Source organism: Trachurus trachurus (assembly GCF_905171665.1).
Source record: "Trachurus trachurus genome assembly, chromosome: 16".
NCBI classification, from domain to species: Eukaryota; Metazoa; Chordata; class Actinopteri; order Carangiformes; family Carangidae; genus Trachurus; species Trachurus trachurus.
The window spans coordinates 12,221,733-12,249,209 of record NC_139902.1 but is presented as its reverse complement, the minus strand read 5'-3'; the positions used below and the strand labels follow the sequence as shown (position 1 = coordinate 12,249,209).

The 27,477-nt window shown below is 42.4% G+C and overlaps 1 protein-coding gene across 1 annotated transcript in view; it reads right to left on the bottom strand.

The window, feature by feature from the left end:
• Window positions 1-14,365: 14,365 nt before the first annotated feature.
• Window positions 14,366-27,477, bottom strand: part of kcnn3 (potassium intermediate/small conductance calcium-activated channel, subfamily N, member 3) — a gene marked incomplete at both ends in the record, with an annotated part of 39,621 nt that continues 26,509 nt past the window's right edge. The window contains 4 exons of the mRNA XM_083989198.1: window positions 14,366-14,794; window positions 15,785-15,854; window positions 17,200-17,327; window positions 23,947-24,057. Of these exons, the coding sequence (XP_083845324.1) occupies window positions 14,366-14,794; window positions 15,785-15,854; window positions 17,200-17,327; window positions 23,947-24,057 (738 nt within the window). The remainder of the gene's footprint in view (window positions 14,795-15,784; window positions 15,855-17,199; window positions 17,328-23,946; window positions 24,058-27,477) is intronic.

Below are 27,477 nucleotides of genomic sequence, written 5' to 3'. Positions count from 1 at the left end.
GGATTACAGTACAGGTATGTGTACTAACAAGCAGACATGCGAGTAATTACCTATTTGATGGACAACAATTTCAGTAATCACAATGGGCTGAAAGCTCAGGAACTGAAAACCACAAATTATTATTTGGACACAGTAATAACAAACAGATTGCGTTATCTCCTGTTCCACTGTGAACAGATGATTGCACGAGAAGCTCAGACTCTGACCTGTGGGCGCCCGGCAGCCTGTAAGGTCACTGACTGTGTTGATGTGTGTGCCTCCCTGATATAATTATACAGGTGGAGTGTGGACGGGGTCTGAACCCTGTCCATCGAGGCTGTGACAGACAGCTCTATTTATGAGTCCTACTCCATGTGTCAGGACACACACATTACAGTATCTGTGGGAATATACCCAACTGGAAACATGGCCAATCACATCACATCTTTTCAAAGCAGGTATTTCAAAACTTTAAGGGTAATGGGTAATTACATTTAGTCATTAGAGCATGTTGTAATTGGTTAATTATGTTTAAATTTACATCAATATAAATACTATTTAAATTCTCTTTAGCTAAGGGTAATTTGTTGTCACCTCTCCAATAAAGAAAATCTTAAAACAAAAACAACATTGACTTCATGAATATCTTACTTACCGGTATTTCAACTAATTAACCAATATCTTACTGACATTAAGGTGGTGTATGTGCACTGACACATGAGAAACAGTAAAACTGATAATAATTATACTTAGTTGAGCACTGACTTTAAACCTTCCCTTTCAACTTTCAGAATGACAAGTCTACAGAGAGCTGCAGCTCAGAGCAGGTTGTTTCATCTGTGAATGGAGGTAATTCAGGTTAAGGCTGCAGATGCAAAGATTCAATACTGAATAGCTGAATTTGCTTTGAGCGGCTCACCAGACTGCAAATACACTCCCAGGGTCAGTGAAGAGTTTTAGATGTTTGTGTAACTAACTCTGTATATTTCTTTCTGCGTGCTTGTGTGAGCCGCACCTTGAAGGATGAGAGCACGTCCTTGATGCCCATCACGACGTACTCCACCCCAGACTGAGGGCCAGTTAGGGACAGGGTCGACATGGAGCGGTGGAACGCCAGCAGGTAGGGTTGGTGTTTCTGGGACACCTGAAAGCAGCTGTGACAGCGAGGGGACTGACCCCACCAAGAAGCTCAGAGAGAAGTGAGAGGGTCGGCAGAGAGCAGCTGGAAAACAGACTTCTCCTGAGAGTAGACAGCCGCTCGACATCTGTACACATCTGCTGTGATTGTGAATAAAAGATAGAGGGGGAGTGCGCCTTATTAGTCTAGCGAAACTGTGTGGTGCCAAGTATAAAGATTCTGTGATTATGGTGAGGTAGTGGTCTCAGCAGTTGTAGGCAGGGGGAGCTGAAGTGCAACTTCTCAGGGAGCAGCTTTGCTCTGTGTTGCTTTCCTCTTTGACAAGCTGCACAAACACACACATTAAGAACAAAAAGAAAAGATACATAAGGGTGGGTGTGATGGTTCATACTGATTTAGTCTCGTCACACATGTTAATAAGTGTAAAAAAAACAAAAGTTCTGTTATTTTTGTCTGTCAGTTTGTTGGGTTTCTTATGAACAGTGTAGTATAAGCTGTTTGGACAAAGAGTCATTCTCCATGTGTGAAATGACAGAGGAAGTGTAATCTCCACTTTAAGATGGAAATGCAGATTGTGTTTCCATCTTAAACATGCATCCGTAAACTCCACTTGTGTCAGGACATGTTGTTCTACCACTGATGAGGCAGTCCTGAAACCTCTGATGAAACAATACCGACCTGACAGACAGTCTTATAAGTTGCATGCTCCTCTGTTTGTGTAGTAGGTAGGCTACTGAGGTCCACCATCGTACCTGTAGATACAGCAGAGAGGACACACTGAGGAGTGCAGTCAGTGGTGGGAAGTGCTGGTGGGGTCGCCTCGGCGTGCTTCGTCCTCCTTCGTCCTGCAGACAGAAGCTGGACACTAAAACCGACTGTCAAAATCTGACGTCTTCTGAGCCGAGTTGCCCCCTGAGTGGGAGGCAAAGAGGAGGATGGGGCAGCGGGATTGGAGGATCGATGAAGAGCAGAAAATTCATTCTGAGACATGGGCCATATGAGTTGTTACAGTATTGATCTGAGTAGTTTGCATTTGCACCCCACCAACATGGGAGAATGAAAAGGAGAGATGAAAGAAGAACCGTGGATAGTAGAGATTACAGGGGCGTACAGGAAATGGTATAGGGGTAAGAATGTGTGTGTGTGTGTATGTGTGTGTGTGTGTGTTGAACTATTGTCTGAGGTTGTCACAGAAGAGCACCCTGTGACAAAGGGAACACTGGCTGACTTGGCCCTGTCCTGCTGTAGAGGGATGAGAAAACCCTAAAAAGAAGCAGAAGCCACACAACGGAGACCCTATAGTTGATCAACACACACACGCACACACGCACGCACGCACGCATGCACGCACACAGTATTTTTGTGGGTTATTTGAGTTTCTCCTTTGCCAAGGACGGAGCCATTACACATCATTAGTATCCGTTGCACAATTAACTGACCTGAACACTGATGAGCAGGGTCTGGCTGACCCCACACGTCTCCATGGCAACGACCTCCAGCAGAGCAGAGCCACTGTCTGGGCCACTTGTCAGAGGCCCCCGGGAGTCCACAGTGACAAGTCGCGTCCTGTCGTACACTGACACAGAGCGTGGTGCACAGGGCAGATGGTGTCTCTGGTACACAAGACAACAACACACAGTGTGACAAACAGACTCTTGATTTCTGAGCAAAACTCATATTCCACAGCTCAGAGTTATTAAACCTTTAAGCTCCGAGTATCAAGGACACTACAGCAGGTGCTCACTGTTGTAAAACTTTAAACTCAGCGCTCAGTCTTCCAGCTCACCACTTCTTTTTCCATAAAAACACAAACGCACACACACCAGAGACACATACACATGCACATACACGTACACATGCACATGCACATACACACAGAGAATCTATTGAATCTTCAATATGAAGATTAGAAAAACAACTGAAAATGGGATAAAAAATTATTAATGCCAAAATGAGCTGGTGCTAATTGGATTGTAAAAACACCATTTGCAGCACATTCAGTTTAATTGCTTATGTAGTTGTAATGACTTTGAAGACTCTTGGATGATCTATAGCATAATCACCAGGTCATTTACTTTATCTTCCAGCTTCCCTCTCTTTCTATAATTCTGAACTGTCATAGACATACGACAGGATCCTGTTTACTGCGTTGAGCAGAGTCTTTTTGCTCCAGAAAACTTTCTCAAATATGTCGGAATCATTCTAAAGGTATCGACCACAATTAGCTTTTGCTACACGAAGAGACACTAAAGTAAATAAGGACAGAAAAAGTTAGATATTTTGATTTGACAGGTTTTACATGATCCATATCCAGGTAAAGGGAATATTTATGATGAAATATGAGTGTAAGCAGCAGAGGTTTATGGTGTGTCTGACGCATACAAGACACATGTAAAGCATGCACTGTGTGTTTGCATGCACATGGAGACAGGGAGGAACACACACAGCACACACCTCGGCAGGGGTGAGGGTCGGTGTGATGGATGCTATTCCTGAATGGCCGTGAGCATTAACAGCATGGCGACCTGGTAAAAATCACTCATGTCAATTTGTCACAGCTTGAAATGAATCATCCCTTGGTTTGTGATCATGTCCTGCATTAATTATTCTGACCATGCAGCTCAAATAGTCCGTGTGCTGTGAGTGCATCGGCCAGCAGCATGTGTGAAAGAATATTTAGGCAGATGAAGAGGAGTTTGAGGCATTGCTGTGAAGGGAGTGAGGCCGTCATACCTGCACCCTCTTTTGGTCAAACCCATTTAACTGAGGGTCTACACTACTACTACATGACACTGAGAGGGAAATGAGAGGATAAAGGTACAGAAGGACGGTGGGAAGAGACATATATCATTTTCTGGCGTGGCCCTTTTCGGTGGTATAGCTAAATATGAAAAGTACCAAAATATTTGTTCAGCTCATTTAGCAAAGCAGTGATTAAAGCTGTAGAGAGAAATAAGCTGGAGGCAGAAGAATAGCGTGGCAGAGAGAAGATGTAAACACAGGCTGTTCCTACCACTGAGGATGTTTGACGAACTGCTTTGTGTTGGCTAATTAAAGGCTGGCTCCTAATAGAGACGACAGATAACATGTTAGCACTGTTGTCAATAGTTTGCATAGGCTCAGAAAATGTAAATATACAGTATAATCACTGGTCAGACGGCTCTCAGTTATTTTGGATAGCCACGTTGTCACTGAGTGTTTGCATGGAGGCTGCAAATGGATTATTTCTCCTGTCAGAAAAGTTCTGCTGTCAGACAAGTACATTTGATGGGTGTACTTTCATAAACACAAGAAGACAGGTTCTGTATTTGAGCAATAATTTATGAAGGACGTGTAGTACTTGTAAAAATATAAAAATGATGAAATTAAATGACAGAGCACCAATAAACTCTGCAGAGCTCACAGAAATGTCCCAGGGTCAATTTAGCTGCATCCATTCATAAATTGATCCATTCACTCTATTTGTTTATTGGCTATACATACACCCAATCAATCCATCTCAACGTCTGAGAGTTCTGAGATCTATCTGTGCAAGCGTTTAGGGAAGGTAACACAGACACCGACACACTCACAACAGCAGGCAATTTACAGTCTCCGGTCCACCTGACCTACATTCCTGTGGAGGGCGAGACAGAACCAGAGCAGAGCAAAAAGACGGACACAGAGACGTCAGCGACACCAGACAGAGATGCAGACAAATCAAACACAATTACTGTCTATGTAACACAAGTAGCCCAATCTGTGCAATACAATAATATTATCAAGAGGCGAGCACTCATGTTGTTAGTTTTCAAATTAGGAAATCATGATGAAGTGATGGAAATATACTTAAGGCATGTGTATATTCATCCTCTAATCCAATCTAATACTCATTCACCGAGACCGCTAATGGCACTACAGTGGAATATGGGATAGGGATTCACAATGATTTTTTTTTTTCATATTACATCATGCGCCACAAAATCAATTTGACTTGAATGTCCAATTTGTACTATAGTCAAGACTGTTCCTGTTTGAACCGCCCAATCAACAGCTTTCTCTGGGCTCATTAAAAATAAACAGTCGGTGTGAAGGACACACTGATTGCTAATCAACACTTTCACAAATGAATGCATGCGCGTGTGTTTTTGTGACTCCCCTCGCTCGGAATCCTTTCTAGTCCGTATAAGGAAACTCCCCTCTGATACAGACACAGGCGGTTACTATGGAAACCATCATCACTTTTCAGGGAAGCAACTGGGGAGGGATGGAAGGAGGTAGAGAGAGAGGAAGGGGGGGGGGGGGGGGGTTGAGCACAGAGCACAGAGTTCAAATGAATATGAAATTCTGATGTAATTCTCAGTGCGTGTGTATCTGCATGTCCGCTTGTGCTCGTACGTGCGCACGTCTCAGTGTCTGTCTATGGGTGCACGAGAGTGATAAGCAGAAGAAGGTATGACGCTGGCAGCAGGGAGGCGAGATAGAAAAGAGCAGAGGAAATGAAACTAAATGAAGAAACTTGTTGTGCTTCTGGGGTAATGGGATTCAGGGCAGGATTTGGACGGGATGGAGGAGGAGGAGGAGGAGGGACAGAGACAAAGGGCTACAATGCTAAAAATATCTCATTTGAGTCCCACCTGGAGGCTGAAAGCCAGACAAGTAACACTGTTGGCATGCTGCTGACCGCACCTAGGGTCTAATGGGCTGACTGTCTCCACCTGCAGCCTCTCCACATCCTTTCCACCCAGAGGCCAAGACTCAGGACCTCCCTCGTACGTAAGGAGGCGTGGCACAGACAGAGGGCAATGTCTCAGACATAGACACCTTCAAAGAAAGAGAGACACAGTCAGAGAGAAAGAAAATGAGAGCATGAATAGGGAATTGAACATTTCGAATGGCACTGGGCTGTGACAGAGTATAGTATGCAGAGTAGTTACAGGTAGCCGAGTTATGTCAGCGGAAGAGGCAACAGTAGAAGTCCTGTCAGGAGAGGAAGCTCAGCACAGCTCCCCTGTGGCATCATTAAAAAACCCCATCGTCTCTCCCTTCATCCCAATTCAACTGAACAGCCAGAAAAATAGGTCAATTAAAAACCTCTGCTGTTTTACTCCTATGCACAGTCCACATTACTGTAGAAATGTCTATGTGGCCACTCTTCTTAGGTCTTACCAATAAAATTACCCTAACCCTTCAAACAATAAGAGGAATGCAGTGCAGTCTGGGTGTGTTATACTTTAATGCCCAGAAAGCTGACTGCACATTCAAGTAAAGCTTGAATGGACCAGGTATAAGAGCCTGTAATCTGAGCTGTTATAACAACAGACACATTAATAATTGTATCCAGTATCACTAATGGAAACATTATGTCCTTGGTTGTGTATGTGTTCAAGAACTCACTAATTCAATAATGTACCTAATGCAGGCATATGAAACATTAATTGACTAGAAAAGGCTGAAAGCATAAACTTCCAAGCCATTTATGCATCCAACTCCCTATAAGAGTGTACGTTAAATGAAAATGTCTATGTAGGTGTCTGCGAAAGGAAAGGTTGACATAAGTGAGTAATGATGATGTGCTTCCACAACTCTTTGACTTAATGTATGATGCTACAGAGTTGAGGTAAATAAAAATGCTGTGGAGACGCCGGGCAGACAGACATGACCTAACCCCCAAATATCCCAACAAAAACAATGTGTTGTGGTTCACTCACAAACTCTGGATACTGAAACACTGTGCAGCACTGTGCAAAGAGAAGAGTGATATTGTTTCAGTTGTATAACTGCAATGGCACCTTAATTTAAAGTTGGTACAACTATTTACCTCAAGCTTTTCTGAGTAATGGGATTTCAAATTGGGACGTTGCAACAACTTGAACCATAATTAAAATGCTGGAGGTTGAGCAGGTTGTCAAAAGAAGAGAGGGGGAGGGAGAAGGTCTGGTGGTTGAGGGAAAGAGGGAGTGGAGGGTGGAGGTCCCCTGGTGCTGGATGAGGTAAGCAAACTTGTCCCCCTGCCTCCCACCCCCCTCCCCTCCCAACTCCACACAGCCTGGTGTCCCCATGTGCTTTCACATCATCCAACATCATATGGACGGATGAGATAAGACTCAGGACAGTATGAGGAAGTGTAAAAAAAAAAGAAAAAAAAGAAGAAGGGAAAACACAAGATGTCATAGTTCAAGTACAGAGGAACAGGAATCCAAATGCAAACACAGCAATGTCTATTTTTACATCTTACAGTTTGGGAACATGAAGGCCATCCAAGAGAGGAGAACAAATCTGACAGGACTAAGCAGATATACAGCTGACAGCAGGGAGAAGTGGCTGGGATGCACAATATGGCAACCATAACAACATGGTAACTAAGAGTGGGTGAAGTCTATGTACTCTGAGAGTTAATGAATGACAGGTGTGCAGGGAGGGGCAAGGTCAGGTGACTAACAAAGGGTGGGAAACTCTTAGGGCATCTGGCGGCCAGATGCAAAAATTACAATGTCGACAAACTGTTTTATTTAGCTTTTGTATTTACTCTGCATGTGTGTGTTCACTTCTCCGTCCTGTGGTGGTGTATTGAGGGTTAAGTTAAGTGTCCGCTATGCGAACGGCAGCTCCTTTTCCTCTATTATTTTCCCCTTTCATCATCACCATGGCAACATGGCTGTCAGTCCCTGATGAGCTCACAACGCTGCCTCTCCACTTTCACCTGTTCACACACTTCGGCACACACACACATTCATAAAAACACGCAAGCCTTCAGCAAGTGGATGAATTCAGTATAGTACCTCAAATCGCTCTCATTCATACAGAAATAAATGCACACACCACCACACACTCCTCACACACAAACCTCTTGGAGTTGGTATATCTGTCCCTCTGGTTACCATGGCAACAACAGGACACAGGCATAAGAATGAGGAGATCATACATCTTTGCTTCCTGGTGGACTGTGACGGGTGGGGTGGGTCATCTGAAGGGTTTTGCTGTCACGAAAAAGAAAAGGACAGTATACACTGACTAGAGAGTGTGTTTGTGTACCTGTGTTGTTGACATGTGTGCTGCAACGATGCCAAAATGTTGCTGATACCTTACATCTCAACAGCATAATTAGTTTTGTAAGTAGAAGCTTCCAGCAGCGAAAACAGCCCCTGTCATCTCGACACAAAGAAAACTTAGAGACAAGGGACGTAGTCACGATGGGGACAGTCTCCCGCAGACAAAGCCAAGTGACATTTGGGCCAGTGGCCACGCTGACGAGATCACAGCTGACAGGTATACCACATGATCGTGGAGCAGCGCAGGCAGGTGATAATGGTGGCGGACCCCCAGCAACTATCTGTCTGCCTCCTCCTTCCGGTGACAAAGTGCTACATGCACAAAAACATGAATGAGCCGTCCTTGCCAATACAGGAGTAAGGAGTTAGCCCTGGGTTTTGGCAGCTGGAGTCCGCCATGAGCAGCAGGGAACCTGGAGCCGAGGAGAATCTAAGAGAAAAATATACCTTGCTGTGTTTTAGTTGCTCTACAGGTGAGTGGTGATAACCCATCACACCAAGGGTCACATCTACACAGGCAGATAAAGACAAACGAGACAAAGAAAGTTACTATTGTGTGCTTATACTTGGCAGAGCACACAATCTGATGTTCCTAATGGGACTGCATTTATATACCCTCTCATTCATTGACACCCATCCAGGGCAAATAGGCTCCAATGAAAGAAACTAATCAAAGTGTAATTATCAGCTGCAACTGGGGTTCAATTTCTTAATCAGCATATAGCCTGGGATTGACCCACCGGCCTTGTAAGTGATAAGTGGACTTACCTCCTGAGCCACAGCTGCCCATTTCTCAAAGCACACACTTCACTTTGGAAAGGGGTCAGCTGTAAGGCAGGACTTTGTGTTTCATACTAAACGGCTTTAAACCTACAAAAAATGTAGGCTTTGTTCATTCTCCCAATGCACCTCATTTGCATGTATTAAAATGTAAATGAGGTGCATTCTTTCTGGTGTTATACTCTTGGCCATTTCTTCATTCTCCTTTTAGTAAAACATTCCTGCTATAAAATGGTCTCATTATTTTGGCTAAACTCGGCTGAAACGTGGGAAATGAAATGAGAAAATATCTCGATTTCCACTTTGTCAGGTGATCCAATCTCTTCCACTGCATGACTTCGGCTCTCTCTGGGTCCTTTGCTATCCTCGGCTCAAACAGCAATCATAAAAGACGAAATGGATGTCCTGAAAAATGGAGACAGGCTGAGAGACTGGTGAAGAGAAGAGAAGAAGCAGAGAGCATAATGTTGAAACACTGTGTTTGGACATTAACTTGGCTTTAAAATTGTAGAATAGAGTCATGGAAATGCACAAAGTCTGAGAGAGATGATGAAAGCCCAGAGGCAGTGGAGCCTGCCAGTAAATAACAGAGATAACAAGCTCATCACATCTGGGTATGTGCTATGCCCTGGGCAGAGCACTGCCTCAGGCTGCCTGGCTTCCACACCTCTGTTACTCTGTTTTATTTCACCCTGGGCTAAACACACAACAGGCTGGGTTTAATGACGCTTGTTTTATGAAAAAATAAAAATCAATTTGCTCTGTTAAGGAGAGATTGTAAGAATGCTCTAACTGCCTTCATGCTCAAGTAAATTTACTTAATGCTCTGAGAAGATTGGTGTGCTGTCAACTCTGGGATGAGCCTTGGTTTGAACTGTTTGATTTAAAAAAGCGCTGACTGAACTATCCTCAAACAATAAGAAACCTGAATATAAGGAAGGTACTAAACATTGTTATGTTGACCGAGACTCATCGTTCACACCATAAAGTATGTACAATGAGCAATTATTGAAAAGGCTGGAAAGTTTGGAGCATATCGAAGATGGAAAAATGGTGCGCAAATTATATTACATAAGAAACTGACAATAATGTTTTCCCTATCCTGATGGTGAATGTACCCACTGGTAATCGCACAGTATTAAAAAAAAAAAAACATTTACTCTACGAATAATAGATGGACAAATCCTTCACGATCTATTCTACTTACAAAGAACCAGCAAGTGAAAAATTGTCCATATGAACAAAACTCAAGAGACAAGAGAAATCTAACTGCAGCCTGTTTCCATGGCTGCTTATTATGAGCATGATTCACCGCTAAAACTTTACTCCTAAACCACACTGCTAGGCCTGCTATGGTGAGATTATAAACCTAACAAAGGATAACACCCAATTAGAATGAAGAAGCCTGACAAACAATATGCAAATCCTAAAACAAGCAATCTTGTATTGTAAAATACATCTTTCATCTGGCAAACAACACTCCCAGCAACAATTCAAATTAGGGAAAAATGTAAAATAGGACAAGCAATCACTTACTACTCCTGAATGAATGACCTAAAATGTTGTTTGCATGGGCATTTCATACATAATCAGTTAAATAAGGACATAATTGAAAATCAGTTCCATAGCCCCATTAGCCATTGTAGTAGGCTAGATGTAAACACACGTTACAATGGTTGTGTGTTGTCGTTTTTCATAAATTAGATTATTTTGTGGCCCTCAGAGTTCAACTGGATTATTGAATTTTATATTCACTGTTATTGCATTGCCTTAGATGTCAGGTAAAGGTTGTTGGATTACTTTACCTAATCATAACCAATGCATGCTTGATGCAGACATGACATTTTGCCTAACTATAACTTAACCTCAATTAAGATACCAACGTATGTATTTTTGCCTGTCGTGAATACAAGTGCAAAACCCCCCGAATTAACTGAATTTAAATGTGAGTTAGAGACTCTTCATGCCTGTCACCTCTGTGAAGGATATGCACTTCACACCTGCATATTTTTATAGGCCTATTAGCCTATATCATATTTGTATTGCCATAGCTGCGAAGTTGTTGGGGTTTTTTTTTTTTTTTTTTTTTGGGGAGTTAGCCTACTGTTCTTACTTCATGAGCAACGTCATCGACGGATACCACAGGATAGTGTTTTCATGTTCATGTTTTCATTACCTCAAACCGACCATATTAATCTTTTCTAATCTTTGCAGGTGATGAACTGGAATTTTTCACTTTTTGCTTTATTCAACATAATTATGCGATTAAGTTTCAGACAACAAGAAAGAGTAACTCATCCATAACTTAGCCAGGAATTTCACGTCCCATCGTAAAATACAAGCAACTCACTTTATACAGTTTGCTAAACCTAACAACCATTACACGTCGCTGTCCATGGTGCTTTCTCCAAAAATCCTGAGCGTGAGCCAGTGAATGTGATCAACGTCATGACGTTGTCGAATAGCAACAGTTTAGCGGCAATGTCAATATTTCCACGTTGAAAAATATGAATCAAATTAAATGAATTTATATAAAAGAAATGGCTACGATGTAGCCTACAACGTGCATCAAGAAAGGGCTAAATGTTTTGTTTTTCTAAAGATGTCGCAACAAGAACCGACCTGGCATTTAAGCCGAGAAAAGAATAAAATAAATATAAAAAAGTAACAGTTGCACAAGAAAGATTGAAGCTGTAATGTTATAGATATATACTTTATTAATTCTCTCTGATAAAATAAAATTACAAAATAATTTCAACCTCAAACGGCACTTTCCTTGTTCATAATTATTTAACATATCGTTAATACATATATCATAATTGTCATGACGAATGAGAAGAATACTATAGTTTAATAATATTATATATCAGCTATAACTGCGTTTAATCATAATGGTAGAAAAGACTAAGCAATACAAAGCTAGATTTCGTTAACATCATACTGTACAATATTCCAAGCGTATGTAATTCAGTATTCCGGCCACAGCGTGTCGCTATAAGACAGTTTTCGATATTGTCTCCAATGCAAGGGTAGGCTTGTCTCTCCTCCCATCACACCATGGTAATTCCTCTCAGATATACCTCTTTTCTATGTTTTATTTATTTCATGAACAGCTGTTCCTGCATGGCCATTTATCCTTTGTAAGGTTTATTTGTGTTCCCTTGTGTTCCTCCATAGTCCTCCATGATCTGTTTTAAAGCAGTGAAGAGCAGTCCATGTACAGCACTGTAACAAGTCCATGCCCAGATTTTCACAGTTATTCCCTCAGAAATATTGTCAAGATATCTGCAACGCCTCCTGCTATCTTTTGTCCCCAGTGACAGCAGCGTTCCCTGCCTCTTATTGAAGTCCATTTAAGAGAGAGCACTTTGGTTGTCGAGATGTATGTGTGTGTGTGTGTGTGTGTGTGTAAATGTGTGTGGGTGTCTGTTCCTGTGTCTACATGGCAGTTTAAGTGATCGAGCAAGCAGGAGTGTTTGAGTGTATTTCTTTACACAGAATACATTCATGATAACAGTGAGCAGTTTTGGGACTGCAAGCTTGAAAAAAGATGGCAGTAGGTGAGGTCTTCCGCCCCTCATGAAGGGTCAAAGACACAACCATACACTGTGAAAAAATTGTAATCACACCAACTTATAATCACACAGTTAAATCATTGTAGGATTTTTAAAGACAATTAAATTACTAGTGTAAAAATCTATATTTTAGTTACTATAACTTTTTTTTTTCATAAAGTGACAGAAAACATAAAGACTACAGTATATCATTCAATTTGACTCCACCAACTTCAGCCACATGTAAGCAAAGACTAAGCAGATCACTTATTATTATTAATGGGTAAAGTCTGATTTATATCGGTATGCCTCTGGGCAGATAGACTCCAGTAAATGTTTTAATAGCATATAATGAGGAGACTTACTGAATGTGGAGCATTAAATTTGTGCAAAGCTCCGTGTTGTACAGTAGTTGCAATACCATCGTCAAAATAAATCAGCCAGATTGAAATGCCAATTTAATGAATGCTTGTGTTATAATCTAATCGTTCACCCAACCACCATCCCAGTATTAACACACTTGATACAACTAATAATTGTCCATCATCTGAGGTTTACATAAGAAATGTTCACAGAAATTAAACAAAATCTGAGCTCTTTTCAAGTCTCATCTCGGTACAGCAAACCTACAAGTACACTTAAACATCGGTTCAACCAAATCTGTAAATCAGTAAATGCAGTAATAAAGTCCTGTTATAGTCGTTTTATGTTATTTTTCTTTTGTCTGCTGCTGTCTCCTTCATCCCAAATAGACGTTATGATGACTCACGTCCCTCAGTATCATGTCATCCTCTTTCAGCTTGATTTGTGTGGTTCGGTGAACTGTTAACAATTCTCCCAACTGAGTAGTTAAAATGTCACAACTATTCTAAGTCTAAACTACTGCATTAGCTCACACCCACAAACGGTAAAGTCTCTAGGATGAACATTTTTTACAGTGTGACTACATTGCTTGGCAGTGCTCTGTGGAGGTTGACAGTGCATTGAGTGCTTGGCAGTATAGGCTTTAGTATTATCTAATGGGCTGGTGCATTAATTTCTTTGTGTGAGTGGAAATAGGGCCTGCATTGTGAAAGATTGTGTATTTATGTTTGTGCTGTGTTTACTTGTATTGCGTGGATCATGATGAGTCAATACAATTTATATGTGTATGTGTGTGTTTGTGTGTGTGTATGTGTGCAGTGCATTCCACTATTTTTTTTTTTTTTTTTTTAATCGTGGTCGTATTGATCGAACCTTCTGTTAAAGGGATGCTCGTTAACACACAATTAGCATTCAGATAGAAAATACATCATAAGGATAAAAAGTCATGGTCATTAATTCCTGATGAAGGGAGAGAGAGATTGGGAAAGGGGGGAAGGAAAGACAGAGAGAAAGAGAGAAGGAGAGAGAGAGAGAGATACAGAGAATAAAAGGCCTTTTTCAGTAATTGGAGTGGATTCCATTTAGGAGCTCTGAGTTCATATAATTATTCCTCGTTATTTCTCCTCCTCTCTCCTTCCCCCTCCTCATCTTCTCTACCTCCATTTCTCACCCTCCTGACATCCTTCCTCCCCCTCACACCTTTTAGAGTCTCCATTTTAGCTCCATTTTTCTTCTCCTTCCCATCGTCATCGAAAGCGCCCCAAAGTCCCTAACATGTCTCATCATTCATACTGGCCCTCCATCTTAATCCCATTATTTCTCCTCATAGTCCCGTCCTCATCCGTCCCTCATGGCGCGTTACTTTCAGAGGATCACCTCCCATTTTTTCTCCTCCCTCTTTCCTCTCCTTTAGTCTGAAGTGAGAGGACTAACACAGTCCCATCCACCCCCGTCTCTCTCTCTCTCTCTCCCTCCCTGTTTTGTCCCCAGATTTGTTCTCCTGGTCCTCGGAGCTGTCTTCAGCAGCTCGAGGTGCAGGTGTTTGGGTTGGGACTCGCCTCCAGGCTCCCCTCTGGGCTGAGTGGTGGGGGCGAGAGAGGGGAATCCAAGGCCAACGTGGGGATCTGGGGTGGGGTTGGTGCTGGAGCTGTGACCTGGACTGGAGAAACAACTGAAGTTGAGGCAGTGGTTAGAGAAGCTCCTGCAGGGGACAGTGGGACCACAGCACCTCCTCCGCCTCCTCCTCTACCATCCCTTGCATCCCTCTCTCGCAGCAGGTGGACCAAGGCGGCGTGCTGGGCGCTGAGGGTGGCCGAGAGGTGGGCAGGGAGGGCGTTGAAGCCGGCAGTGAGCTGCTCCACCCGCTGCTCCAGAGACAGCATCTGGCGCTCCAAGTCTTCGCTGCGGTCGTTGAGCTCCGACATCAGCTCATACATGACGCTCTGCATCTATGGGAGGAGAAGAGAGGAGAGGAGAGGAGAGGAGAGGAGAGCGGGAGATGACTCAGTGCACACAGAGTACTTTGAAGAAGGGAGACAGATTGCAAATACGTAAACAGGAATATTACAAGGTTAGCTTTATTACAGCTTTTTTAAAGGAAATTATTTCAGATTGAACAAAAACAGACAGTAAAGGGGTTAGAGAGCGGAGTTGAAGTGGAGAGAGGGCAAGCATGAGGCTGGGGGGCAGCGAGCGAGACGCTGAGCAGAAGAAAAAAATGTCTAAGAGGGAGTAGAAGCTGGAACGAAGAAGAGGCTGGAGGGAAGTCTTCATGTGGGTGTTATAATATTGTGAGAAAAGAGAGAATAAGAGACGGCAGAGAGAGAATGAAAGGAAGGCGGCAGAGTGTCCCTGCCTTGCACATCCTGGCCTCCGTAACCATGGTAAACGCACAAGTGGCCAATTGAGATGGAGTTATTGAGATGGTATAATTGCAATATATTTGGTGTTAAAGCTATTGCTCCTTGGAAAGACACAAACCGGCACACCTCACCCGATCTTTTTTCTCAAGTCTCCATCTCATTCCCACTTCTCTGTCTTTTTTTTCACAAACACACACACACACAAACACACTCTCACAAACACGTACACACTCTCACATGCGCGTGTATGTGCTCACATTCTCACTCAGACACCCACATAGTAACAGAAAAACATGAGCACCCCCCTCCCCCGTCTCATTTCCTCCTCGCTCTCTCACTCAGTCATCCCTGTTTCAAGACTTGTTCCCGTTGCTAGGCGACGTAATGCCACTGAAACGGGCAGGTCAGCGTGGAAACGGAGGAATGTTGTGGTACATTTTGAGGGGCAAACGGTTTAAGTTAATGAACTCGTACGACGGTTTTTTGTCTGTGAAGTGTGTGTCCTACATAAATGAAAAGCACAGATAATTGTGTTAGCTGCATGTGTGCGTGTGTGTGTGTGTGTGTGTGTGTCACCTTTGAGAGGTCCACTAGTGTGTTGGCCTGGTCACTGAGTTTCCTCTGCTCCATTTTCACACTGCGTAACCTGCAAACAGATACACACAAGTAGTACACAGGTAAAATACACAAACACATACAAAGTTGAAACTCAGTAAATACACAACGTTCAGTCCAGAGAGCTAATCCCTCCGGGTCTAAACAACAAGACCGTGGAGCGGTCACCTTGCCTACCTCAGCTTCATTTCTACCTGCAGAGTGCCGTCGGACATGAATGGACAAACAGATGGAACACTGTGTACTGTGAAACACTATAATTTAGCGATACAGGTAAAAAACAAACACAGTTTTAATATAGATATGTACTTATATTATTTAATCTAGACTGAAAGCTCTAGAGTAAAGAAATATAAAGTAAACCTTTAGGGGATAAGGCCTATGGGGAAATAGACTATGGGCAATTAAATTGAAAAAATGAAAAATAGAGCAGTTAGATACCATAAAAAAAAATCTGTCTTCAGCCTAATTAAAGATCAGGTCTGGATGACTCTCAAAAGACAATACAATAATTAATTAATGAACTAAAGGCGAAAACTGTGTTTTCATGAAAACAAATCCTTTGGCTTCCCCTTTTATAATGAGGCGCAGGCTGTTTATGAAGCTGCACATCCGGAGCAACCTCCAGGTCTTTGAACCAGAAAATGTACTCATATCCCCACAAAATCAACCTGTTATGTGTTCACAGAATCCGCCTCTCATCCACAGTCTACATGCTTCAGGATTAGCTTTTCTATGTTACAAATTTAAGAGCCTTAGGTCTCTTGACTCTCGCTTTTGAAGACACTTGTTGTTCTCGAGCCTAGACTGAACTGTTCCAGATCAAAGCAGCAGGCAACATTAAAGGGCCACTTAATTTTGATGCCAGACAGAGGATACACAAAAATCTCTTAGCAAAGCAAGACTTTAACAAGGCTTCTCCCACACGTGGCCATTAAACATAACTAAACAATGCTATGGGAGAAATTAATTGCAGTGTGTGATTAAGTTGTTGTATATATTTGTATAATCAACAACACTCTAAAACACAGATATGATGATCAAAGTATCTCTAATAGTACACAATGCACTGATTATCCAGTCCCACAACTGCATTTGCCTGGAGTGAACCTGCCCTTTAGTAGATGATGAATCATTTTGTATGTGTGTATGGGTGCATTTGTGTGTGTCTCTGTGTGTATGTGTGTGTGTAGGGATTCATGCACTTTATCTGATTATCAGCGTTGATTCAACCTGTGGGTGGATAGAAAGTACAGCTGATTTCAAAGGCTACATTAGCTCAGCAGCACTGTTGTGTGCAAGTGCTCTGTGCATGTGACTGTATATATGTGTGTGTGTGTGTGTGCGTGTGTGTATGTTAGGCGGTGTGGCCTCACTGATGTATAGCCTGGAGGAACTTCCGCTGGTGCTTGCGGACCCTGGAGTGGTCGATCTTCTTCATCAGCTTGGTGTGTTTGTAGATTAGCCAAGTCTCCCTCAGCACGTTAGCTGCCGCATTCTTTATCTGCTCCCAGACAATAAAACACAAAAACACATACACACATTAGTGTTAGCAACAGGTAGCCCTTGGCAACTGAAGCAGGCAACAGGTTTGGCCCATCCTTATTCTCTTTCACTTTTTCCCCTCCATCTTGCAACACACACACATGCATACACACAAAATGTAACAAAAACAATACAAAAAACAAAACACTAAACCATCATTCTCCTCTTAAAGGCTGTCCTCATTCTCTGTCTCTCTCTCTACACACCGGCTTGCTTGCCAATGCTTTTCATGCGTGCATAAACAGCTCTCTCCTTAGGGAGATTTGGCACTGAGAACCAACAGGAGTCTCCCTCCCTCACACACTTCTTCCTTCTCTTGGTCTGTCAATGTTGCCACATTACAGTATATCTGAGAGGAACTCAAATGGGCCACCATTATCTTGGCTAGGGGAAAGTAATTCAACACAGTACCCCAACAGTTCATTAAAACCAGAGCTCTTACCATTTAATTATGACAACAAGTGTAAGAAACAATAGCTGCAAGAGTCACTGCTCTTAAACTAGCTGTCACAGGCAATTCCTCAACTCCGCAAAAGAAACGCATTAGAGAAAAAGCCAATGTGATGATGCTCACTTATGGAAAGCCTAGAAGCCATCAGCAGGATTTGTTATCCTCTATTTCAGTGGTCAGAAATTGGCTTCAGATGCTTTTAGTTTGTGCCATCTAAATATGAGATCGCTGTGATTTAATAAAATACACATTCTCAATGTCAGTGTAGGCTTCAGATTCATTTTTGTGGACGATGATCAGGATCCTTCTACATTCACTTATATCCGTATCTGCTCTTGTATGTTTCATGCACTGTATATCTCCATAGGTAGCTATGTAATTACAACACAGGGGTCTGACACCCAGCGCAAAACGCGCGGGTGGATACCATAGAAGGGGAGAAGGGAGAGAGAATCTCTAAGGACATAAATTGAATGAGAGACTTCAAAGAGATGCTGAGCACTGAACAAAGAACAATTATACCCCCGTCTGAGGAGCACAAAAGACCCCAGCAGCTTGGCTAATCAGCACCCATCCACCGCAGTCAAGGACTACTAACACACACATACACGCCTACACATACACACATGCAGACATACACACACTGTTGGCTACAGATGAAGAGAGTAGGAGGCCCTGGGTCTTGCAGATGTGTTTTCAATGACACAGAGGAAGTCAAACCAAAAAGAGCTCATCTGACATGATGTAGGTAATATATACTGTAAGCCCCGTCTAGGAGCTTGAGTCACAGCAGCAAACTTGCAGTCAATCTTAATGACAGCTCAGCATCACAAATGTTATTAATTCTTACCTTTATACAGTGATCTGATGAGGTACTCAAATATCATATGTAAATCTCATGTGAATAAACTCATAAAGATATTCAAGTTTCATTCCCAGGCCATGGTAAATGTGATTTAGAAGTAAATCTAAGGTTGTAGTATGTAAGCCCTACTGTACTATCCCATGTCCCTCTGAGGCTCATCCTCCAGTGTGTATCAACAGGATTAAGAAACTCCCATCCATGTAGCAAAGACAGACACTGACAGAGCTGCGAAGAACCTAAAGAGGCATCGCAATCATGACATGTTGTCAGCGGGCCTTCAGCACTAACGTCAACATCACTGTTAATATCTTGATGGTAGTGTTGAATTTCTTTTTTTTAAAGATAAGTGCGCAACTTATAACCACAACTTTAGACACTGTTGGACAGGATATTTGGAAGCAGTGACGGTGAGTACAGAGTTAATTTGTCTGGATTATGTCTGAACAAAACACAGTTTCTCCAGTTTTAATCACGGGCCAGGTTACTGAAGAGCACATTTAATACCCTTCATATCTACAGGCCCATTGGTAAATTGATATGTCAAATCCTATTTATCCATTGATTAATCACTGCAGGGTGAGGAAAACATGATGGATGATGGCATGTTGTGTCTGTCAGGCCGGCTCACTAGTGTAAGGTTTCACACAAACTTCCAACATCTGTCCAGCTGTGCACAGTGAGCTTGTTACACCTCTCCAGGCCATCTAATTAGACGACGCTCGAGCTTCACCCTTCATTTAAATCCTCCAAAGTGCTTCACATGTAAATAACACGGAGCGATGAAACCAGACTGTTTGTATTTTACAGTTAATTCCCCTGCACCACACTCTTTATTTTACTTCCACTTTCCTCCCGGGAGTTCGTGTAGAAACTGAGGCAAGGATGGCGAACTCCATTAACAGAAATAAAAGCCTCTACATGGACTGCTAAGAATACTCCACGAGAAACCAAACGACAGCAGCAGCAACCATCCCTGTACCATATGGCCTGTACTTGTGCAACCATGTTGGTGCCATATGGCTGGTTTGGGTCAAAGAGCTGTTCTGGCTGCTCCCCTACATGCACACCTTATGGCAGGTACATGTGAAATCTGTTAGGACAAGGGGTTTCCACATCTCAGCATGTTGAGCAGTTGATGACATATTGTTGAGAACAAATCAATCAGTACAAACAGAAATATTTTAACAGGTCATTACAGACCTTAGATACTACGACTAATTATGACAGCAATGCATTAAACTTCCTTTTCAAATGAATAAACATACAGTATATAAATGTTGACATCATAGGTTACAAAATAAGGACGATGTCTGAAATGTTAATCTGAAAATTAATCTAAAAAAAGAAGCATGGATTATTTTTGCTTCGTTTTTCACAGGGGTGGATGTTTATCTAACATCAGAGGATAAGCCGAGGCGCCTGACCCTCCCAGCCTAACGACCTGTGTATGCAATTAGTAATTATGCTCTGTGGTGCTAGAGATACAATGGTGCTTTCTAGAAGAGCAGAAAACACAAACAAACAGGCCAATTACCTTGGCAACAACCTCTCACCTCAACCATGTGTCATGGCTTCGCGCAGCCTTACCTGTTATGGCATGGTGCCAAAAGGGAAGAGGCAAGTATGACACACACGCACAGACACACACAGACATGGTCACATATCCATAAAAGGACACAAACACAAGAAAAAGAAAATCACCGTACTAATGTCTATAGAAAAAGCTGAGGGTTTCACTCAAGGATCAAACACATTAATGAGGATTCACTGAACATTTCTTAGAATTTAAATAATAATCGGCTTCCACTGGTGCTTTTATACATATTTTGTCTCCTGAATAAGGGTATTCGCTACACAACACCCACAGCACACCATGGAGAATCCTCCTGAATTCAGACACTGCTCCATTAAGGGGAAGAGTACACTCTGGTTCAATTGGTAACAAGTGAAAAACATCTGAGACATGTGTAAATGCAGCCATTGTGTGTCAAATTAATTTTTGTCACCGTCACAATACGTCTACACTAATAAGGATCCATCGGGTTCCAGTGTGTGAATTAAAAGGCTTTCAGAAGAGGAGTTATTTTTACTGTGTGGAGTGAAAGCTAGCTGAGGAGAAATCTTCGGGGGTTAGATTGCTCCCATTTGGCTGGTGGTGTAAATATTGGAAGGCATTGCAGCACCTCCTCCTTGGCCAGAGCCCAGAGTGCACTCTGAATAATCAGAGAGGGCGCAGCTCTGAATATGCCACAGGGACTTCTGAAAGTGCTCAGAATTAACCAATGGCCGAGCGTGGCGGCAGAATACGCATTCAGAGTGCAAATTTATAGGACGACCTGATGTTTTCAACTCTTGTGACACAATTTAAAACACTTGAAATAAAAGCACTGACCTCAAAAACGGGCATATTCGCAGTCAACGGGCTTACTGCTTCAATGAGAGGCGTTTAATTGACATCGCAGTGCCATCAAAAGGAAGGAGACACCACTACACTGCACTGACTTTGCGCCTACAGTAAGCATGTCCTGCTTTTTCAGTGCTGAGAGTGCTCAGTGAATGTGTGGCCCAATATTCTGGCCAGATGGACTTCCAGCAGTGCTCTGAATTAACCAGTAACTCTGCATGGAGCCACAGTAAACTGCAACCAGAGTGCCAGCCTTCTTTTTTTAAACACACCTCTAACACTGCATCAAGACAACACGCGCTGGCATCAAACATGAGCAATTAAACCTCACACACATGGTTGACTTATAGGGGCTATGTTAACTGTTATTTAATTAACATCCGTGTTAATCCTATCAAAGCGAGAGGAACACTGCACTTCAGTGAACTCTGCATGAAAATTAACCCTGGGCACTGAACTTTGAAACGATGTCTTTAAAGCGCATCATCCGACGCTGATAAGGTTATTAGGTCTGCACCACTCAGGGATTCAGGATTTTAGGATTTCAGGACTTCAGTCTTGTCAGATGTGTCTGAAAATGTGATCTAAGGATGAAAGTGGAGAAGACTCAAATGATAACATTTTGAAGTATGTTGAAGTATGTGTCAAGCAGTGTCAAATTACCACACATGTTTGGACTACAAATAATCAGTGTGGTACAGGGATGACTGAGGAAAAGTTTATACTGCTGCACACTTTAGAAGTTAGTTTACGTGCAGATTTATGGTCGAGCCCTGCATTGTGTAGGTGCCTGTGGACAACAACACTCACCTCTTTTGCTCTTTTTTTTAACACAAAAGATAAGATAAGATACTAGAAACACAGTCCACTGGCTAACAGCTTCACTGATTGGCATTTAAATGACATTCTTCTTCAAAGGGAAGGAAACACCATTTCACTGAAGTGGAAAATCAGTGTTTGTGTGTGTGTGTGGTTTTCTGTCTCTTCGTGTGCATGCGCGCACATATGATGATGGCAGGATGTAGATAGAGTCTGTCGTTGCATTATTCATTATAAAGCCTTGAGTGATTGTATTCTTTTGTTACGATGATATGGCAGAGAATGGCCCCAGCCATGTAAATCAATGTACATACAACGGCTTCAACCATTGGTCTCATTCAGTAATAGAGGGCAGGAGACAATTACCTCTGCATAAACCAGAGACCCTTTGAAGGAAATGTCACCAAGCAGCACGGTGTTGAATGAAAGTGCTGAATGGCACTTACCTTACTTGATGGCTGTCAGTGATAGGATTGTGTTTTCATAAATTGGGGAACAAATTCATGGAAAAAATGTATGGTATGAACTTTTTCCTCTATTCAAGGGTTCATAGCATTTAAAGAGCATCAGTCTCATCTATAGATACATATTGTATATTTAATGACTTACTGTAAAGCGATATAATAAATGTTTAAAGGGCATGATGTGGATTTCTAGCATCCCAGTGATTCCCACAGGGTCAATGGCAAGGTTTGAAAAATTAAATAAAAAAGCTGATTGGATTTGTAATATACGTATAAATACGTTTATTTAACAGTAAAATAAAGTTAGTGTGGGGCTGGAATATTAAGTGTATTTACAGTCACAATAACCATCTATGATGGCAGTAAATTTTAATTTTTACAAAATATCCAGTTAACTAATATGAAAAAAAGTAATCAGCTGAATCTGTAGCAAGGTAACACTTGTTTCTAGTAAAAGTTGTTGCTGAGATATTTCAGTTTGGAACACAGTGGTCAATGGACACCATTACAGACCCATATTGCAAATATGGCTTAAGAAATAAGAATTCAAAGATCATTATATCTCATACAAAATTTTTTTATTACTTTGGTATTGATAGTGTTAAATAATATCTATTTGAATTGGTTTGTATTTCAGACAGAAACACTGGGAACAACAGGTTTCGATGGTCAGCCGAATCCCAGATTGATGCATATGGAAATGCAAACTGAAAAACCCACATGCACACATATGGTCAGAGGCGTTATGCCTTGTGAAAACACACCCTGCTGACCTAGCTGGGGTTTGCAGGAAGATGAGGTGAGAGCATGGCTCCAATAGAGACAGAGTGATCTGGCTCCTCTGTCGATACTTTATCAACACTGAAATTATTGATCACCCAACCCCGTTCAGTCACCCAGATATCCTGCTGCCATAATGTACCCTACATATTTGATATGGGAGCTATTTTTAAAACTTGGGTCTTTCAACTGTATGAAAAATTGAAAAGAACTGGAGGAGGGAGGGAGTGAGAGAGAGAGATGGAGGGAAGGAGAAGGGGACGTGGCGAAGAAAAGAAGGAGGGGAAAAAGAAGAAGAGGAGAGAAGGTGACAGAAAGAGAGAGAGAAAGGGATTTACTGTAAAAGAGACAAATGTCAGAGAGGAGGGGAGGTGGGAGAGAGGAGGGATGGCCAAGCGGGAGGAAAAGGACTGGAGACAGAAAGAAAGAGGGAGACTGTAAATGAGGGAACAAGACCAGGGAGAGCGAGAAAGAGATGACCTTTTATTGCCTTCACTCACTCAAATAACATATCACTCTGTCACAACAAAACTGGGTGACACTGTGATGTGGTAGTTGGGGAGGGGAAGTGAAAGGACAAGACATTTAGCTGGTCTCTAAACCACCTCATCTCCAACCACAAAGAAATCCTAAAATGTGATGTAAAAGGGCGCTCAGATGGAAAAACTGTACTTTATCAAATGACAGCTCTGTTGGAGGCCCAGATGCAGCACTTTCTTCTACAAAGTATATGGTTGGTTTATTTCTACAAGTACACACTCATTCACACCACCGACACCACACAAACCTACACACCCGCTTGGTGAGTTGCGTGTCCATCATGAAGTTGTGTACGTGTTTCTCGGCCTTGGTCAGCTCCAGCTTCCTGGCTACCACGGCAACCACCAGAGCCGTACAGCCAGCACCCTGAGAGAAGGAGGGAGGGAGGGAGGGAGGGAGAGGGAAGAAGACGAGAGAAGAGAGCACTGAGTCAGTCAGTACAGAGGAGGAATTGGTAAATCGGTGGCTTTTGGCCGCGGAATTAGCCCAGATGATTGAAGGGAGCGAGGACAAATATGAGGAAGGGAGCCGCGCGACAGAAGGAGAAGTGGAAGGGAGAGAGGAGAGGATTAGGAGGGATAGCTCCGTTCCAGAGCCACATTTCCTCGTGTTAAGAGGCGAGCCAAGTCTATTTTCACTTCCAATCCATCTGGTGTGAGATCCCTTCTATATTGCCTCTATATGTAGCTGAAGATTATTCCCCTTATAGATACAAAAACAGACCAAAGATTGACACTACCTAATTTCCTTTAATTACGCGGTGTCAGTCTTCCTCATGTCATCGGAGGTTTGAGGCCTGCAGTTGGTGTAAAAGTGTTAAACACAGACCGGCTGTATCATCTGCTTTCAGCTTGACCCACATGAGACATATGGCAAATTCATTTGGGAGAGAGTGACAGTAGTCTCTCAACCAGAAAGACATGCTTGAGAGGAGAAGAGGAGCAGGAACATGGGGAGGAAGGCAGACTTAATTAACTTTCAGATTAGACGCTGTTTTCAATGGGGCTGTTGAGCGCTCACAGGTTCCTCTGAAGGGGCAGGCACCGAGAGGAAAAGAAAAAAAGGAGGAAGAGAAGAAAAGATAAAGAGAGGGAAGAGCTATGAGTAAATATAAATGGGGAATGAAGGAAACGTGGAGGGAGGGATGAGTGCGGGAGTCGAGGGTGTGTGTGCGCCTGGAACGGGAGGAGAAGGAGATGGAGGAGAAGGCAATGTTAATGAGGTCACATATCTGATAAGTAATGAATTAAGAGTGTTTAATGAAAATGTATGAGTGCTCTTCCTGCTTGTGAGTTCGTGCAACTCACAGTGGGAGAGCAAAGGGAAAGATATAAGGAGAGAAACACTGTGAGTTAAGAGAGCGAGAGCGAGAGCGAAGGAGCATGCAACATTTTGAAGCATGTAGGAAATAGCCAAGACTTCATCGCGCACACTCTTGAACGATAAGACAGGTTTGCCAAAAATAACTTTGGCTGGGTTCAGTAAAATGTAACGCACAAACAGGCATTAGTGCCCACATCTATACACTCACCACTCTATTTGTGTTTATTCAAAAACTATGAATAAAATATGATGAGAGCCGATGGTAAACCCTTCGAACATTCATACATGTTTGTACTTTAGGGAGAGGAGACCTCTGTGAACTGCTACACAACAGCAACAACATGTGCGGTGCCTCGTGCATGTGCCTAGCTGTGTGTGCGTGTGTGTTCAAAATTGTCCTCTTCGGTCAGAAACAGCAGGGTGCTGATAGGTTTGTCAAGGTAGGCTTTGTGTGTGTATGTACACACATGTGCCAGGGATTGTGTGATTACGCATGTGTGTGCGTTTGAGAGTTTGTTTGTGTATCCGCCTGCCTCCATTTGATTCCTGCAGGGCTTCCACAAAGTGACACGGCTGATGATGGCTGTGCTGCTGTGATTTGTTTCATACGCCTGGGTGTTTCCCTCGCTCCCTCCACTTCAGCGCAGCCATCTACCTAGCTGTCGGAAAGAGGGGGAATCACCTATATCTGTGATTCTGTGTTATATCCGCACACCGCTAAAAAACTCTTATCCTCATGCAAAAGAGCAGGGAGGAAAACAGTTTTCAACCAGGTAAGCAAGAATATGTAAAGGAGAAGCAAGGGAAGATGTTCTGCATAAAAAACATTCCTCTGCTCAATTAGTGTGCACAAAACAAGCACTTACAGGCACAAAGAGCATAAAAAGGTTTGAAATGGAAGCTACTCTGCATTTCTTTAAACCCGACAAGTGATCCGCAAGGTAACTTTAAACCCCTCATTTAGCATTTATAAACAGTCCATAACATATAAATAACAATAGCTGCACATAGATATACAGCAATGGCAACTTAAGGGAGTATTTTCCAACAATTCACACTTCTCCAAAAAAACATATTTTATATGATCATAGCAGCAATTCTTTACCATACTGTCATCTGTTTATACAGCAGGCTCCACTTATAGGGGTTGTTTTGGCTGTTGACAACTACATTAATCAATGATTATATATGTGTGCAACCATATTGTATTGTGTTATCAACCACTGATTACATGTTTATATACCAATTATAACTGCTAAGTAGTCGCTGTTACCATTCATAACAAAATGCATGAATGAAGATATAAGTATGCAAATACACATATGCACACACATGAATTGCAACATATGATGTGGTTTATATTAGACAACATGCAACCTCTGTGTATTTAAACATTGAAGTCTACCCCACCACAATCTACCTACCCACACAGACACATGAAAGCACGCACATACACACAAACACCTGGCACACCCCCAGGTAGCCTCGGGGCAGTGGTATAATCCAACACAGTTGGCCTTCATGTGTTGTCATAGTAACAACAGGGAGAATTTCTCCTATAGAAACCTAATTACAGGATTTCTCAACAAAGAAAAAAAAATCATATCCTGTTGTGTGCCCTCGGCCTGTCACCCCTGTACCCCTCTCCCCTTTTTAAAAATCTTCTTTTTACTTCACGTCCAGCCACTTTCCCACGACCTGATGTGCTTACTCTCCCTCCCGTACGAGCCTCACCTTTATACCTGCAGCTCCTTCTCTGATGATCAACGAAAATAAACCACTCTGAACACTCTGAAGAGTCCAGAGAGAGTGTGTTTGTGTGTGTGACAGGGGAGGAGAGCGTGTGTGGGAGTCATACTTAGAGTGTATGTCAAGCTCTCTGTCAGCGTTTGTGTGGAGGATGCAGTCTGTAGCAGTGGGCTTGGGACGACCGTGTATCCACCCCCTGTTTTGTGTCTTTGTGTGTGTGTCTGTGTTAACATTTCAATAGGAGTTGCACTCTAAACACTTGATTGGATGATTCACTCGGAAAATTGGGGGTTTATGTGTGTGTCTTTGTGAAAGTGTGCATTTATTCACACTAATACAGTTGAGAAAGTAGGTGAGCTGGCAGATGCAGAGAGGCTGGACAGACACGGTGAAGATGAAAGAAAACACGTGTAGGCTAGGTTTTGGGAGTTTTAGGGGAAGTTATAAGTAACTAGTCCAACATCCAGCAGTCATGAATAATCTGACTTCAGTATTGAGCCATGGTTAGTGCTGCTTGACTCTGTGTGAATGTAATACAGGAGATTATTGATAATACAAATGCTTTTTTTTTTTTTTACCAGCCCATGTCTTATTTTTTTGAACAGACTAACAGACTTCAGAAATTCTGCTTTTACAATCACACAGCCAGTGGTCACATTATAACATCTTAAATTGCAACAGTTTTAGTGCTTTGGATCTGTAAGTGCGGAGCTG